Source organism: Xiphophorus couchianus, chromosome 23 (genome assembly GCF_001444195.1).
Source record: "Xiphophorus couchianus chromosome 23, X_couchianus-1.0, whole genome shotgun sequence".
In the NCBI taxonomy this organism is placed as follows: Eukaryota; Metazoa; Chordata; class Actinopteri; order Cyprinodontiformes; family Poeciliidae; genus Xiphophorus; species Xiphophorus couchianus.
Genome location: NC_040250.1, coordinates 2,698,865 through 2,716,951, shown reverse-complemented (window position 1 = coordinate 2,716,951; position 18,087 = coordinate 2,698,865). Strand labels below are relative to the sequence as shown.

At 37.5% G+C, this 18,087-nt stretch overlaps 1 protein-coding gene across 9 annotated transcripts in view; it reads right to left on the bottom strand.

Annotated features, from left to right (window-relative positions):
* The window catches only part of rapgef2b (Rap guanine nucleotide exchange factor 2b), a 101,211-nt gene that overhangs the window by 65,959 nt on the left and 17,165 nt on the right, over positions 1–18,087 (bottom strand). For all 9 annotated transcript variants that reach the window (XM_028009793.1, XM_028009794.1, XM_028009800.1 and 6 more), the window contains exons 2-3: positions 4,257–4,327; positions 1,391–1,447 (exon numbers count right to left, since the gene is read on the bottom strand). In XM_028009793.1, coding sequence (XP_027865594.1) covers positions 1,391–1,447; positions 4,257–4,327 — 128 coding nt within the window. The remainder of the gene's footprint in view (positions 1–1,390; positions 1,448–4,256; positions 4,328–18,087) is intronic.

Genomic DNA, 18,087 nt, shown 5'->3' with positions numbered 1-18,087 from the left:
ATTTTAAATTTACATCATGGATGATGAACTGATGCTTGGATAGATGGACAGAAAGAAAGATGAGCTGCATGGATGAATACAGCTTCCATGGGAAAGGGGATACAGTCTGGTTATTGTTTTGAACTTTTCCATACATGGAAGATCCCTGAATAAAAATCCTTCTTGTTCCAGATTTAAGGACCGAAAAAAGACCCTGGTTTATTACAGCAAAGATTTTCAGACCTTTGTGAAGGTAGAAAAGATCGGTGTTGCATTTAAGTATCATCCTATCGCCGATCTTCCAAAATTAAGAAAATCAGAGCTGATTTATCAGTGCACCAATAATGTTTACAGCTCTGATGGGAAACATCCAGCAACACAGAGGACTAAAATAACTCAATCAATTAGAAGAGAACACCACTCTATAGATTGTGTGGAGGTTTTAACTTATTTTCTTGTTTCTATGTTTTTTGTTTTCGGATTGTTAGTTTCTCGGTGTGGTTAAAAGTGGTCTTTGAGCATATATCTCTCTATGCTCTGAAAATGCTTATTAAAAAAACATTTTTGGTTACTTTATGGCTTATTTCCTTCAGTAGGTTAGGAGGATTGTTGATCAAAGGTACTTTTAAAGATTACAAAAATGTATAACTTATTGTAAACATCCATCATATACAAAAACCAGAAATGGTTTTCTAGTTTTTCATGGCACAGTGTGTGGTTCCAGAGAGAATCATCTCAAACTTGAATCCAATATTCAACCACTACTTAATCTGTAAACCTTTTGTTTGCTCAGCTGCTAAAGCACCTGGAGGACTTCTAGGAAGATGTAGGGTCTTCTTCATTATCTCCTACAACACATACGAGGAATGTGAAGGAAGAAAAAATAACGGACACTGAACTCTTTAAAGCCTGTGGAAAAGCTTAGAGTTAATTAACAGACTTCATTCTCACCATGAGTGTTAAGAAGTTGTCACCATGTGACAGCAGTCAAACACTAAGTGTTGATTCTGTGAACCGCAGCAGTGGCAGCTTTGGAAACTGATCTAACGCATCCAGAAGCTTTCAATTCACCTCCCTGATTCAATTAAACCACAAATTATATATTAAAGGAGGAAATGTGAAGCTGTGACCGGCTAACTTTCTACCTCTGCTGTAAAAGATATTTTTCTCTTCTTAGCGGTGCTCAGATGCCCTGAAAGAGTGTTGACTCACCAACGTTCTACAGGGGATTGCCTTAACTCCGTCTGCACTTTAGACATTTGTTTTCATTTGCCTGCAACGTTTCGTTTGCTCTGCTGTGTGCAGCCAGCCTGTTTCAGTTCATCAATAACATCCAGTTATTGTTGGGGTCGGAGCCTGTTTTAAATCTGTTACTTGCTGCATTCATGAATGCACATGGTGTAGGACTTACTAGTAGAGCACTTCGTTGGCCTCGTGTCTCTCGTATCGCACCGTCTCGCACATTATTCTGTGGAAACAGAGCAAGGAGGACATCAGTGACCTGCAGTAATATCACATTTATTACAAGCATTAAAAACAATTACGTAGAAGCTTTAGCTCAGGTAAATATTGATTTTACATGCATAGAAAAGAAAAGGCATCTCTTTAAAAACAAGTGAACAAAAATGGATTGAGAAGCAGGGTTTCCCCCAGAGAACTGGCTAAGCCCGGTGGTCGGGCACCGAGGAGGTCCACCATGTTTTTGTATTAAAAGATGTTAAGTAAACAGAAAAAGTTAAAATATTACTGGGTAATTACATGTTACAGGAAAACATTGCCAGTGAAACGCTATTTAAACCCACAACTAGTCTTAAAAACAACAAATCAAAAAATACAATTAAAATGAGTGCCAATTATTTGCACTTCTGTTTAATTCAAATTAAGTCAGCAGCTCCATAAGGCCCCCCAGGCCTTTAGGGGCCACATAAATGCTAATATTTTAACACAGTCCACAGATACATAAATGTAACATTTGTTCATTGGAATTATCAATCCTGCTGAATTTGATTTAATGATTTCAGCATGCATAAATTAAAATATTTTAAATTGTTTAACATTTAAATGTAAGATTTTAAGGAGCTGGCAAGTTTACTTTGTAAAAGTTCAAAGAACAATATTCATAATTAGTAGTCCCATAGTTGTTATGGTAACATGTTTTGTTACCATGACAACAATCTGGTGCTGTTAGTTTAATCTTTGAGTATGAGCTCTGTTTGTTCACAAATACAAATTAGTAAACTGCAGATATAACTGTTTTTAGCTTGGCCAATTAAACTACTCCCTTCCCCCAGACTTCACTGAATCTAACACAAAAGCTGTTAGAGGTGCTGATGTTTTTAGCAACAAAAGGAGCCCCTACGTCAAATTCTGCTCAAGGCCTCATACAGCCTTGGACTGGCCCTGCATGATGAGTTAAATCCACTGCACTGAGTACAGAGATGAGCAACAAACGGGAGATTTAATTAAATGCTGCTAATGTGATTTTAGTAGTCCTTCCATTTTGTGTCTGTGGAGGTTTTAATAAGCGTCACAGAAACTGTTCTGGCTGCTCAAGTTTCTAGGTTTTAGTTGACCTTTTGAGATGCCAGTCAGCAGCTTACAGATGAAGAAACAATACCTTACTACCAAGTTTGCACATCACAACAAGTGACAAGGTACAAGACGTTCCAATAATCATCATTATCTGCTAATGTTACATGTCATTCATCCTAACAGGTCCCCATTGCCTTTGTGACACCAAAATGATGTGCAGCAAATCTATACTTCATTCATCCTGCCATTAACCATCTACAGGGTGGCAGCTTGAGCGTCTGAGACTTTCTTAAAGAAACGCAACAGTGAAATGTTTACTTTTAGATTAGATGAGTTAACCCTGAAGCTTAAAGCCAAGATTTGGCACTGATTAATCTAGAGAATAGAAAACTTTTATCTAGTTCAAATAAACAAGATTAGACAACTGATCTAGCATGCACTACTTTCTGCTCCAAGTGGCACCATGTTAACAGCCATGTGCATTTGACAAGCAGCAGGTCTCATTTTTGAATCTCATGGTTCAGCTACATAAACATTTAAAAAGCCATAAAGAACTTTTCCCCAAATGTTTAGAAATACTTGTGTCAGAGAACTGTAGTGAAATCAACTACGGCAGGAAATCTAGTTGCACAATATTCAAAACAAACTAAAAAAAACTGTTGGAAAAAGTAGCTGTGAAAGAACCACAAGAGAAAAACAACACATTCCTTGCAAGGAAAAACGTTGAGAAAAAAGGACTTTACATAATCCCATAGTTAGTGGGATGTCTGGAGGTTGGCAGAAGTGGTGGGCTGGTGTGTGGGACTATGAGGACATTCCTGGGGATCCGAACAGGCAGGACCAAGGCGGGTTACTGCTGGGCGGGAGGCCTCTGAAGGCTCAGGCGCTGGAATGTTCTCGCTCACGAGTCGCACGCTGAAACATTGTTCCCTACTCCATATAATCTCTGTGTGTGCACACAGGCCAGGGTGGGAACAGACCTCTAACACACACGGTTTGGAGAGCGAGGCAAAATAGGCAGGGAGGGTTGTAGAGAAGAAAAAAAATCTGCAATTTTCACACATCAAATAGGTTGAATGAAAGTGGATGCAGACCAACAACTAGAAGAAATTTTACTGAACAAGTTTAGAACGTCCAATTTAATAAAATACAGATGTAGCAAAAAATGAAAATAAAGAACATGGTATAGTACAGATCATCAGGCTTTGCAATGTTGATACAGATTTCCATTTTATATATATATATATATATATATTAGATATTAATTAATTAGATATTAATTATTTCCATTATATACATATGTAGATTAGATATTTTTTTTGTTCTTTGGGCAGCTCTACTTGAAACTGACAGACTTTTTAACCTTGAAAACAAAATGTAAAATTATGTTAATTAAAGCTGGAAGAGGGTAAACAATCGAAAGCAGATTGACTAAACAAAAAGATAGGAGTCAGGAAGAAGAGTCATTAGGTTAATGTGGGAAAAGATTGACTAAAAATAATGAGAATATTGTCAAATAGCACCCACAAGCAATAAATGTGATTTTAAGGGTCTTAGACTTCTATTCAGTTTTATTTTTATCTTTTGTAAAATTTATATTAAAATATTCCGGGTACCGAGTCTTTAGAGACCTTGGAGAATAAAAAGACCTTGTTTTCAGTCCTTTCTCAGCAAGTTTTCCATCCTAGATATATACCAATAGAACTGTTTGTATCAGAATATCTATGTTCGGTGCAGACACTTGCCTCAGCTGGTGCTCCCGCAGGTTGGACAGAGCCTCCATCCCATGGAGATATGAGTAAACGATTTCCAGGTCCTGAGGAAGAGGAGCAGAAGGTCAGTCGGACATAGACCCGTGCCAACTTAATCACAAGAGCTGTAAAAAGTTAATAAATCATTTGTTGAAGCTCTGTTTATATGTTCTTGTGTAAATTATTCATTATTATAACTGATTAAATCATTAATAGTTTGATAAATAATTTTCTGGCATCCCTGAGCTGAAATTATTCCTCAATAAATCTCATCTATGATTATTAACATTATTCTTGTTAAATGAGTGTCACAACAAATTGATGCATTTGAGCATTGGTGAATTATAATTATGCTTTCGCTTCAACAATTATAATGCTGCTAGTTCATGCTGCAGAACATAAACCGACTGTCGGGTGACGGAAAACTCTTAACAAGCACGGCTTCATTGACTTGTGAGTCTGAACATTGGAATAGACGGCAATAAAGCAGCAGCAGAGAGGGGAAGAAATAAAAAAAAGATCCACGGCTCAACTATAAACTCTATTCAATTACTTCATCAAGTGACCCAGTGAGTAACTCTGGGATGGTCTGGCTGCTGTCCAAGTCTGAGGTGAAACAAAGTGGCCCTCTCCCAGAGCTGGCAGACAGCACAGCCACCCTACTGTCTGCTGCTGCACACTGGGCTACAGACCTCCAGGCCCCGAGTTTGGGCTGGAGCTGCACGACTGGTGGAAGCTACTGGGAGGCCTTTGTAGGCAGAAAACTGGAGGTAGATGTGGCGACGGCAGAGCGGCAGGACAACAGAGAGCTTGTCCTGAGAGCCGGCCAGACGTCCGCATCAAGCCACAGTGAACGCACAGTTTGTCTCTGGGTTAAGTGTCTCACAACAACAATCCTGGAATTATTGAACATTTTGTGGCATGGAGACAACTGTCAGAGTTCATGCTGTGTGTGAGAGGACTGTCAATGTTGTATTCCTTTATGGAAAACAGAATGGATAAAAAAGACAGAAGAACTGAAAGACAATCACTTTTTAGAAAGATAAAAGAAGAAAACTTTTGACCTGGAAACTGCAGACAGTGTAAAGTGTGACCAAAATAGCTCAAATCCTGGTTATTGTCTACCTTCAAATCAAAACTAGTCAGGAAAAGCTTCAGAAGATGGTTACTTTTTAATCTCTCATATGAATGAGTATTGCTAGCAGCCACTTTGATCTTTTGTTGTTGAAGGAAATGAATCAACAGTGCAACTAGGCATGGGGTGAGATATGGAGGACAAATCCTGCTAAAATTAGCAATAAATAGAAATAAATAAATGGTTTGATAAAGTAATATATGCATCAAATATTGCATCCAGAAAAATATAAAAATAAGTGTATTATAAAGTGTAATATAAACTACTATTTCTCATTCTCAACATGATTGATTTAGAATCTATTTTTTATTTTATGCCCAATCTTATTCACTTATTAGTTTCTTTTTAAAAAAAATTATATTATTCTTCAGTGGATTTCTTTTTATATACTGTTACAACTATTAATGAGATCCTATTAATGACATACTGCTGCAGCACACTGCAGGTCAGGTGGCTGAAAGAGATCCTACAATTTTCACTGACCTCTGTGCCACACACCGGGGCTCTGTTAGCTTAGCAGAGCCCTGGCTACGTAAACAAACAGCCCTCCATCATGCTGTGAACTCACTTGTTCACAGCGTCACATGTGGTGACATGTGATTGTACATGGAATGAAGTTATTAAGATACAAACAATGACAGGAGAAAAAATGAAAAATACAACTAAATAAAAAATGTTCTAGAGGAAAACAAATCTGAAAGAACTAAAACCAAAACAACAAAAACAAAAATAGAAAATTACATTAAATGTAACAATGACGATGGCAACAACATCTGTAAGGATCACCTAAGAGAGTCCTTCTAAACTTACTGTCTCCGGAAAACAATAAATAAGCCTTACAAATAACAATTATAACTGTAACAATCAAGGTTATATTAATGTTGCCACACTAGACTTAATGTTTTAATAACATAAAAACATTTTGTTTTAATGTTGTTAAATGGCAACATTAAAGCAAAATGTTACCTTTTTTAAATGATTGTATCATACTCATTTTAGTTTGAAAGCTTTATTTTCAGTTATATTGTGAGAATTTCATCCCATGCCTGATTCTACCTTTGATTTAACAACAAATAATAGTCACACAGATTAATTGTGCAATAACATTAAAATGTTGTAAAGTATAAAAATACTTGTAAAAATACAGGTCAATTTGGATGCACATAGAGGTTAGCGTTGCCATGGAGATGGTTTCTCACACAGTGATATCCCACCACCCCAGGAACAAGATTTCTATATTCAAAAGTCTGAATAGCAGCTACTGTCAGAGGATCAGCAGGGGTTATTTTAAGACAACTACTGCCACCTACTGGACGATGAAAGAACAGCGGTATAAACCACTGAATTTAAAAGCAGCATGGCCATTTGGTCAATGTTTGCTGCTTATACGTTCAAACAATACTCCATCTTTTAAAAAATATGTCTAATTATTATGAATTCAAATCTGTGATGCATGATTTTCAGATGTTTTCAGATCAAGAAAATGTATTTAAAGACAATTGTTTTGTTTTCTTGACCTTTGAAAACTACAAAGCCAAAGTTTTGCAATAAAAAACAAAAGCTGGAAATATAAAATGTTTTTTTTTTATTTATTTGCTCTTTTATTGTTTGTGAGGCTAAGAAAGAAAACACATCATTGATTAGTTTTTAATTTAAAAAGCAATAGTTTAAGAGGCTGCTTTCTTTAGAACATTAAAATCCTTTTACAAGAAAAAATATAATCTATGCTGCGACAGACTGGCGACCTGTCCAGGGTGAACCCCGCCTCCCGCCTGGAACGTAGCTGGAGATAGGCACCGGCACCCCTCCCGACCCCATTAGGGACAAAGGGTGAACAGAAAATGGATGGATGGATGGATATAATCTATGTGGAAAGTCTAGAGTGTTTGTTAGAATCTTTCCTACCATTATGTCTGCATTGTTTTGATTATTTTTTTTTTATATTAACCACCGACTATGAGGCAGCTTGGTGGCCCAGCGCTCTAAAGCCAGAACCATATAACTGCAACAGAACCACGTCTTCTTCTTCTTGTCGGCTAACCACAAGAACCATCAGCCAGGAATTTAGCTGCATATTAGTTTCCTTCTTTGCTGTGATTTAAAAACACACTCATATAGAAACCAACAGATTTTGCACAGATTATTTTTAAGCTCTTTCAGAAATCAGTGACTAAACATCTAAAAACAATGAGCGAGTATAAATAACTTCATGTAAGGAGATGAGTGTTTCCTAAGATGGCAGGGATTTAAGTTAACCTTCTTAAGCACTAGCAGAGAGACACCTACAGGTGGCAGTGTTTGCAGGCCTGTTTCCACCTCCAGATTGACATCACATTGAATAAAGCAGCACCACCGAGGTGCTGCCTCACACAGAGAAATATGCAGAACCATCAATTGTGGCTTCACTCACAAATATTTTAGACTGACTGTATGGAAAGAACGTAAAGGACCCCATGTTTTCCTCTCCCCTGACCTTACATTTTCCGGTCTCTTTAATACCCGTCTCCTCCTGCATACAGGGCAAGCTGAACCAGAAATTACATGGAGAAAAAAGATGAAAGTCATAGGAAAAAAATAATTTAAATAATTTTCTGAGAAGTTTATTCAAAATTAAGAGGTTTCAGCTGTTTTAAAAGCTATATTTCTTTCAGCATTTAATTAGGACCAATGGAGGAGGCAGTCTGATGCCCATGTTAGATGTTTGAAAGCAAGATCAAGTAGAAGAAAGAGCGCTGGGCTGATGAAAGGTCTTTTCAGCTACATTTCTGCTCTTTGTCTTTTATGGAGAAAAAAAGCAAGTCCCAGTCTATACCAGTAACAACAATCTAATCCTTCTCCATTCTGCCGATAAACTAATCCTTGTAGGAACACAGGTGGCCCTCACAGGAGGAGAAACATACCCAGACGCTGATCTAGGAAAAAACCCAAAAGGTTTTTTTTAAAGTGGTTTCAGTCCTGATGTAGCACTGACACACTGGGAACCGGACCTCTGCAAACAGTGATTTCCTTGATGCAACTGAATCTTACACCTTCCTTTGTAAAGGCAGATGACAGGAGAGCAATGCAGCCAGACAAGTAAAGGCATTTCCTGTCCAGGACAGAAATTAAACAATGGCAGGCCTTGTATGCCCTGTTTGGGGCCTGCAAACACAGGGAGCAGGCCATCCTCAGTTTCCTACCCCTTATATTGGGCCCCCCCCGCCCAGAGTGGTCTGACCTACTGCCAGCCGATTGGGTGGCAGAGCACTCAGCAGAGAACAGGAAGTCAAGGAAGTGATTGTGGATTTATCAGGAAGCAGTAAGTCTAGTCTTAACAGGCAAATGAAACAAAACAGGAAAGCTAAGTTTGACTTCTTGTCAGACGGGAGGAAAAACACCTTAAGGTAAGTATCTGGTACCAACTAACATTATGGCTACTATTACTGATAGATAAACACCAAAAATCCTTTTTTGTCCCTTACTACTTCCTTTATGTTGGCATAAACTAACCATTTTTTCCTAATGTTATCAAAACCGTAGCATATCAGTTCATGTTTTTTTGTACCTAGAGAGTATTTGTAGTTTGTTAGTAAATAATAAAGCTGTCATGAAATTGATCAAACCTTGAAAATTTTTATTTAAGTGTAATACTTCCTAAATCTTTTATTACTATTTTTTCTCTTCTGTTTTGGTTCTTCCCATTCCCATTTGGATCAACTGAGTCATAAATTGAGACAAGTTGAGGCTCCTGGACAGATTAAGATAAAGTATTCTCCTACTAATAGATATTAATTATTATAGTTACAAAAAACTGAAAGGAGAAAAAAGAAATGAAAAAAGAGAAAATCAAAGAAGGAAGAGAATAAGGAGGAAAAAAGAAAAAGCATGCAACAAACAAACGTCAAGTATGGCATAACAAAAGAAAGAAGAACCCTTTACACACTAATTGGCTGATTGTTTAAATCAATAAACATGCCTTTTCAGCACTACGGTCACATTATAAAAAACAAAAAAAGCAGAGGAACCTAAATCTTAACGCAGCACTCAATGTCACGCCACTATTTGTATTCATTAATTTAACAGCTCTGGGTCAGGCCCAACAACAGCTCAGCTTATCGCCTAAAGCCACGGAGTCTGTGTGCCAGATAGTGGGATTTTCTCAGGTCGAACCCCTTTTCACCGCAGCACAAATGGTCAATGCATTTATTCATTTGGCTTCTGGCTGAGAGCAGATAGCAGAGCTCTGTGTCCATCCATCAGCAGCTTCAGACAAGCATCAAAGGGAAAGGGGCTGGAGCATTTCAGAGACAATGGGAGACTGTGGGAGAGATTAAAGACCCAGGTAGGGAAGTGAAGGACGTTTTGGATCGTATCAGACGGATCTGCAAGGAAACAGCATATGTATATTGAATCTGAAAGAAAAGCTACCGGTACTTGTTTTTTTTTTATGTAAAAAAATATATAAAGGCTATTTATACGAGTTGAGTTCTGATATTTGAACCCACTTGCAGAACAGCATATACACATGGAGTATATTACTGAATGGGTCATCAAATTGCATGTACTGGTTCTATGTTCGCAATTTACGATCAAGTTTGCATGACAAATTAATGGCCAACCGATAAAAATCAGACATGACTGATTGTGTTAGCGTGCCGCTGGCCACCCAGGGTCAGCAAGCAGAGTGAATCAACGGCCATGTCTTCTTTGCTGATAACATTAACAGCCAGCTGGCTGTATTAAACCCCACAGCGAGACAGGTGACCACAATCACATCCTGCCCAACTGAGGTGCAAAACGTCTGACTCACCCTGACCTGTAACTTGTCAGTGTTTTTCTTAGAGCAGAGCTCTACTCCCATATTCTCTAGTCACTTTCTTACAGATTGATAAAAGAAAAACACATTTATCACATCTCTGGTCTGATGGTGTGTTTATCAGGTTTTTGGTCATGGAGAAGTGCAGCAAGTTTCTGAGCAGAAAGAAGCTATTTTGTGGCATTGCTGTGAGCTATGATGTTTTATTTATCGAGTCCTACGATGGTGTTGCAGAAGAAACTGTAGATTTTTCATCATCACATTTCCATGACAAACAGCCTGTTTGCATTTATTCACTAAATGCAAGTTCTCTTATGAGCTCCTCCATATTTTCTGTAACATGTTAGTTGGGACAAAGTCAATGAAAATTGATTGGTTGTAGTTGCATTGATTTATTTTCTTTATTATTTATTCAGCAGGAAATGTTTTCAACATGTGAAGCTAAAACATGACATTAAACCTACTCCACATGCCAATAATAACTGAAATGGTCAACAAACACAGCAAAATAAAAAAAATCATCAATCTAGGTTGTGAAACAAATAGAATGGCTTGGAGATACTGAGAGCATCCAGAAAAGAAGAAAGCAGAGTTGTAAAGAAAAACTGAAACTCACTGATTAATCATAGTGACTCATTTCAAGTGTTTATTTTGAGGAGTAAGGCTTGGAGCTTGAAAACCTAAAATACAACTTCTTGCCAAATTTGAGTATAAATTAGAACCAGAATGATCTGGAATTAGCAGATTTCGTTTGTTCCGTTAAGACAAAAAGAATGGCATCTATGAGCAAAACTCCACTGCTGAAGAGAAGCATGGTGAAGGTTGTTTAAGAATTGTTGGTAAAGGTCTAGAGAAGACAATTCAATTCAGGAAAAAAAGTCCAGCCAAAATGTAACTCTTTAAATATTATTGCCCACAAAAACATCAAACATAGCTTCAAGTAGAGAGGTGGGAATATAATGGGCAAACTGTTTTTCAACATATGGTACGTAGATTTCACTTAGCTGAAGGAAAGGTCGCCAGGAGAAATGTACCGAAACATGAAGAATTTGAAGATGAAACCAGCGGGGATTTTTCAGCCAAGAAAACTGTCAGCTGATTTCAAGAAACAAAAATAGTCAGTAAAAGTGCTCAGTCAGTCATAACCTGAGGAAAGAACTGAAGATCAAGAGTGCATAGAAATCGATCACAACCTTCAAGATTTAAAGACAGCTTGTGGGGAACAATGGACCAAAATCACAAGAGTTGTCTTATTTCTATTTAAATTATTCATAATAGACAATAAAACAAAAGACAGAGGGAGAGACAAGGTACCAACATCATTAGTAGCTCCATAGCACCACCCAGCAAATGAGAGGAGGGTGTTTGAAAGAGTTTTCACTCTGAAAAGCAGTCAGTTCTCAGAGTGAAACTCAACTAATTCAAGAACCAGAAAACCCGTTGTTTCAGAAACAAAGCTTCTTTTTGCTCTGAGAAAAGGACTGCAGAACTGAAAAAGATGACAGTAGGCAAAACATTCCGAAAGAAAGAACCGCTTTGTGCCTGAGATTAAGCAACTCTGGATTAAACTGAGATCATCGGGCTGCAGGAGTTTTTAATGTACAGCAAGCTGCAGACAAACTGCATTTTCCTTCAAATTAGCTCATTAAAATGTCCCACCATTGACCATTCTTCCAACCTCCAGTCCCAAGAGGCAAATCCAATCTCATTGCTTTTGTAGAGAGAATTTCCTGTGTTCTGTTTGAGAAAATATCTGCAAAAAGCACAAATTAATCGGTCTCCGCTTGAGCACAGGAACGACCCAGTTTTACAACAACTGCTCGTTTGTCACTGCAGGGTCAGCTTTTCCCTCCATCCTCTTGTTCTTTCAACTTTACTGAGGGCCAAAGCAGGGTTGCAATCAAACAAGATGCTACAGGAGTTTATTATTTATGTTAAAAAGACTTAATTTAAGAAGAGAGTGGATTTTTTTATTTTAAAAAAACATGGGAATAAAGATGATGCCTATAATCTGTTAATGTTCATAAATTATTCCAACATAATACAATGATCCACAGCGGTTAAAGGTCCTGTGGATTACTCTGTAGCCTTTCTATTCTGGTTCCCCGCCCTCGCTGAGAGAGCCACCGGCATTCCTGGATCCAGTTACCGGGACATCTCAGCGTCCGTCTTATGTATCAGCCCGGAGTGAGGCTTGCATTCCTCATATGTCACTGACAAATCCCTCAATACTCTACTGACTGCTACACAAATGCATGCTATGCCAAAAAATATTCACTGACCAATCAGGCAAGAGCCACTTCAGTCAACTAATATTACAAAGTTACATTTTACCACTTTCATCTGTAGTGACAATTTATTCTGTCTGCCAAGCCATGGTTAGTTCAATGACTTGCGATTGGACTAAGTCATCAAACTTCGTCCAGATTTAGTCTGATGCTAAATCTAGCAACAAATAAGAAATGAAATGAAAAATCACAACTTTTTTCAAATTAATCTCACATTTGCCTCATTTGTTTTTACTAATTAGACAAACCAAATACCAAAGCATGCACCATGTAAAAATTTATAGCTTGCATATTAGGTTTGCCAATATCTATGCTAATAATAACTAAAATACACTTTATAAACAGCACTATTAAAAAGCGATGCACCAACTGGAATTATTTGGCCAATCGCCAATCTTTAACAAGCCTGACCTAAAGTACTGGTACTTTTGTCTGAAAAGTCACTAAGCTGGCAGAAGTAGAGTGACTATTGCTAACCGTGAACATGCAGTGGGCAGGTCCGTCAGTCAGCAAAAGGCAGAGCAAAAGGAGACAGTGACCGATTTTCAAACCTTTGTGGAGGAGGATAAGATCATGCAAAAGATCGGTTTCAAGGCTGATCAACAATATCAAGAAAATCGGGGCTGTTTATGTAAATTGTCATAAAACAGAACAATGAAATGCAAAATTTTATACCTTTTTAAAATATAACACATGCCTAAAAAACAAACAGCCTTACAATACAAAAGTCCTCTATGAATTGACACTACTTATTTACTGGTTATAGCTGAAGCTTTTCCATATAGGCCTCAACAATTTCTTCATCACGTTACACAGTAAAATTCAGTAAGGTTTTACAGCGCCTTCTCTACCAATTTCTGTGCACTACTGGTCAGCTGGCTGAAAGAAGGCTACTATCCTCCTTCCAAATTTACAAAAAAAGACAAATTTAGAGATTTGGAAATATTTTTGATAAAATATAGGTTTAATTTTGAGGATTGAACACCCTATTCTTTCATTTTTATTGGAGTCTATGTATTACAATCAAAAACAATAAATAGATGTCATAGATATAATAATCAGTTTCCTTTATTATTTATAACAGCATGAGGAATATCTTTTGCTTCTGTATTTTAAATAAAAAGCAACTAGATCATGTTGAGGCACTTTTACCCAAAGTTATCAAACAGGAAGCATCTTATCCATGAATATGCCTATTATTTTTTAGATTTTGTGTTTTCAAGTATTGAGAATTTTTTCCCTAATGTTTTAGCTTTATTATAGTCCATAAACAAGTCTTATGGCTGACTTAAAGGACAAGGTCACCCAGGTCTAACTTCCTTTAAGTCTTAAAGACATAACAGGATTTTCTTTGGAAACAAGCATGAATGCTGACACATCCTGCAGTGTCCTCTTCCCAGTCTTCACCTTTGGCTTAATGCAGCTTTGTATAAAATCAAATGTCAGCCTTGTCTTTGTCTCCAATCTAATAAAGAATGAATCTCCATCTTAGTCCGCTGAGCAACCCGAGGTGAACGTTGGTGAATAATGAGGTGGACGGAGCAGCAGTGAGAGGAGACAAACAGCCTGGAGCAAAGTAACGAGGTAAACGGACAACTGGGAGTCAGACGAGTGCTGAAGGTTGGAAGGTCATGTTGTCTATGATGCAGTATCCGCTAATGACAATATATTGCTTCATATTGTCTACTCAGCTAAAACAAAACACCACGTCTGTGCCAAGTGGGACTGAGGAAGACCACCTCCTCCACTCCTCACAGCTGCCAAAACCGCAGCGACAGCATTTTCTTCCAAAATGTGCAGAGCATCCATCACACACCTCAGGGAGGCGGTATGATGCTCCACCGGGTGCCCCTGCGTAGCCTCTGTTTGTGCTCAGGAGTGTGTGCCTGCGTGCATTCCCTCGCCTTTGTTTGTACATTCCCGCGTGTTAACACAGTGGCCGGCAGCTGTCCTTGACTCTATATTGACAGAGAGTGTGGGATCTGCACGGTATTTTTATCCATTTGCCTGAGTGAGAGAGCAGGTGGATGCTAAAACAAGGTCATATGGTGGCGGCAGCCACTATCTGCACCCGCTTTCACCAAATAAACTGGTCTGAGCACAACACCAGGAACTAAAATTGAGTTTATTCCTTTTTTTTAGATTAATTCCAAAAGCATTTTAGTTCCACATTAATCTCAACATAAACTAACAACTTCCATTATGTTTAGATTCCAGTTTGGACAACTAACTGTTAATGTTTATCCTTCAGATGGAACTACTTTACGTCCCTTCAAAGAATGCAGAAACTTTTCAAACTTTTAGGAGCCCTTGTTACTGAAATTGTAAGTTTGTGTGTTTAAAAACAAACATATTTTATGGAGGTTTGTAAGGACTGACCTACTGACCTTTGAGGGGTTAAAATTCCCAAATGAAATTAATACTGAATAAGACACACACAGTTTTAAAATATTAACTCAAAGTGGAAAAAAATATGGTCATATTTTAAAAACAAATTTTTAGTTGACATTTTTTGTCTTCAGGACCTTGAATCAAGGTGTTTTTTGTCTAGTTTAAATCTGATGACGCATATAATAATAATAATGATGCCCCAAAACTCATGTTGTCAACCATTGACGCACTTCCTTCCCTAGTAAAAAATAATGTTCTCATACCTTTGCATTTTATGTACCGTTTTTACAGAAATTGTTTTACTATTTTAGGTGGAGGGTTTGCTGATAAAAATAGTGAAGTAATGTAAACACACTGGTTAAAATCCCTAAAGTGGAATTAAACATTCAAAATGTTGGGGACTAAGCTGAGTTTTTTGGTCTTTTCAGATTTTAAAGAATTTCAAATTAATTTCAGAAAATTTTACAGCGTTGATTTGGAAAAAAAGAAACATTCTTGACGACTTCCTAAATATGGGGTCAAAAAGACAAACATTTTTGGACTATCATATCATATTCTTACTTTACAACACTTTAAAATCTAAATGGAATTGTCAGGAGTAATTCAAAGCTAGTTATTGGTCTTACTAATCACCGGGTGTTAACGGTTTCAGACAGGAGAGTGGACTTTGCCATTTTCTTTCCCAGGACTGGAAGCTGAATGCGGCAATAGACACACACTTACATTCCTCTGCCACCTGTTTAGATGTGTTCAAGTCAGAGACGAAGCTCTCCTTTTGCTTCCAAACAGCGTCCACTTCAGCTTCTGCTACAGATTGATAGAAATTACACCTATCAGAATGCTAATGTAGAGGTCTGAGGAGGTCTGGTGAACTGAAAAGCTATGCTGCCACAGCCAGAAACTGATGTTTCCTCCCCACCGAGCTTAAGAAGCCGGTGGGCATGGCGACTGGTTGGAACGGGAGCCAGGGAGGCATGTGAATGAGCTTAGCGGTGCCCACTTGAGCTGCTCGCCAGGATAAAACCCTCAAGACCGATAATGAACTCCGTCTCCAGCGGGATGCAAATGAGATGAATGGTGGAAAGCAGCAGGCCTGATGACCCTGTCAGAGGTGGACGAAGAGGACTATGCAGACGTTTTTGTAGCTCTATCAATACAACCTTGTCCTAAAAAAATTTAATTTGTGTTTTTAGTGTGGAAAAATATGAAAAAATGGATGAACATAACAATTCACAGCAATTCTTCCAAGCTACAATGTTGAGGTACAAGTTTAAACATCTTGTGTCCAGAACGTATGGAACAACCAGAACCTGAAAGAATATTTTGTTAAATAACAGATTAATCAGTATAACGGAATAAAAGGGGGAACAGTACAAGAGCTTCCATACTGAGTACATATTCTGAAGCTGCAGCAAAAACTGCCAGGACAAAATACTCCACTCCTGTGCTTGTAGGTAACAAGACAAGTTCAACTACGATAAAGGACAAACTTTACTGCCTCTGTCTGGCAAGTTGTTACCATTATCCCTGCAGCAAGCAGACTGCTACAGCTATTTAATTATCACTGCTGACTCAGTGAAGTGAAGTCAATATAAAACAAAGCAACATATTCCAAGTTTTTCCTGAAAGTAGCAAATAAAACATTAACACCAGTAAAAATCAGATACCTTCAGGCCTGTGTTATACTTATTAAGAGCTAAAGCAGCATAAAATGAACAATCCATCTATAAACACCTGAAGCTCTAAGCCTCATGGAACAAAGAGGGGGATATTTGGCCACAGTTGGGGTCCTCCTGGGTCCCAGCAGAGGCTCTTTGTTGTCACTAATGCAGACATGCAGCAACAAAACACATCAAGCAAGCAGCCTGCTGGCACACTTTGTTACCATGGTTACTGACCACAGCTTGTTCAAAGCCAGCCTCTGTACAGAACTGACCATAAACACCACAACAAGAAGTAGGTGCTGGCACTTAGTGTCCACAAGCTGGATAAGGCGTGCACAGAAAAAAAATGGCTGCAAATGCTGATTCCGTATGGATCCTTGTAGTATCTACACCATAACTGGCTCAGGTGGATACAAACTACATCTGCAGAGGTGCGGAGTGTGTATGGGTGTGTCAACTGTGTTCAGAGTCAGTCACTGGTTGGCTCTGACAGACCAACAGTTTCAAACCAAACAAGGTGACAAAGTATCAGATTCACCATCAAATGAGCTGAGGAAAAAAAATTAAAGTTCTCAAATTATTTCCTTGAATAGTTTAGAGTCTTACCCAGAAATTTCTATGAATAGTTGGAGGTCCACTGCAATTTAACTAAACATTTACAAATCTGAATAATGACTATGTAGTGAGATTACTACTTTTGCAGTTTGAGTTATTTTCTAGTGTAAATCCATGAAAAACTGTATGAAAAACTATCAATATTTGAACACATAATTGAATGCAATTCTTGTGTGCTGTTTACCACTACAAACACCTACTTACATAACTTTTGTTTTAAGTTGACCTCTTTGACAAAAGGTACCTTTTACTTTCAGAACAGTATTTGTTTTTGTGTGTTTGTGTGGTGCTTACACAAACACACAACGTATGAAAAGAAGATTGATGAGTTTCTAAATACTTTCTAAAACTTTATTACGATATTGTTTTGTCATATTTATGGTAAAAATGATTAATATGACAAAGTATCACCCAGCAATTCTCCAATTTATTCTCCTCATATTTAGCATTTTGAATACCCAGGAATTTATGTGTGAATACAGTTGATTATTAAAAAGATTATTTGGGAGGATTATTATGCTCTAAGTGGCACTTCATAGATACAATTTATATGTCAAAGACCAGATGTTTAAGTATTTTTGTTCTATGTAATAAAGAATATTAGTTATTGTTCAGGAAAATTCCAGTTTTATCCATTAATTACACTAGCTATATCGACAGAATATTAAAACAAAACATGTTTTTAAGAGACTCAGTGGGCATCAATTTTCAAGTTCACTAAATAATTTGTTCTTACACTCAACACATGACAAAGTTTTACTTCAACTGTTTGTTAAATACAGGCAAAATTGAAATGGTTTAGTTATTTAAACCATCTCAATTTATATTATATAATAACAATAACAACAATAATAATAATAATAAAAACAATGATGATAAATAAAACAAAACAATGGAATTGTCTCTGCGTAATTAGGGTTAATGATCTTAATTAAAA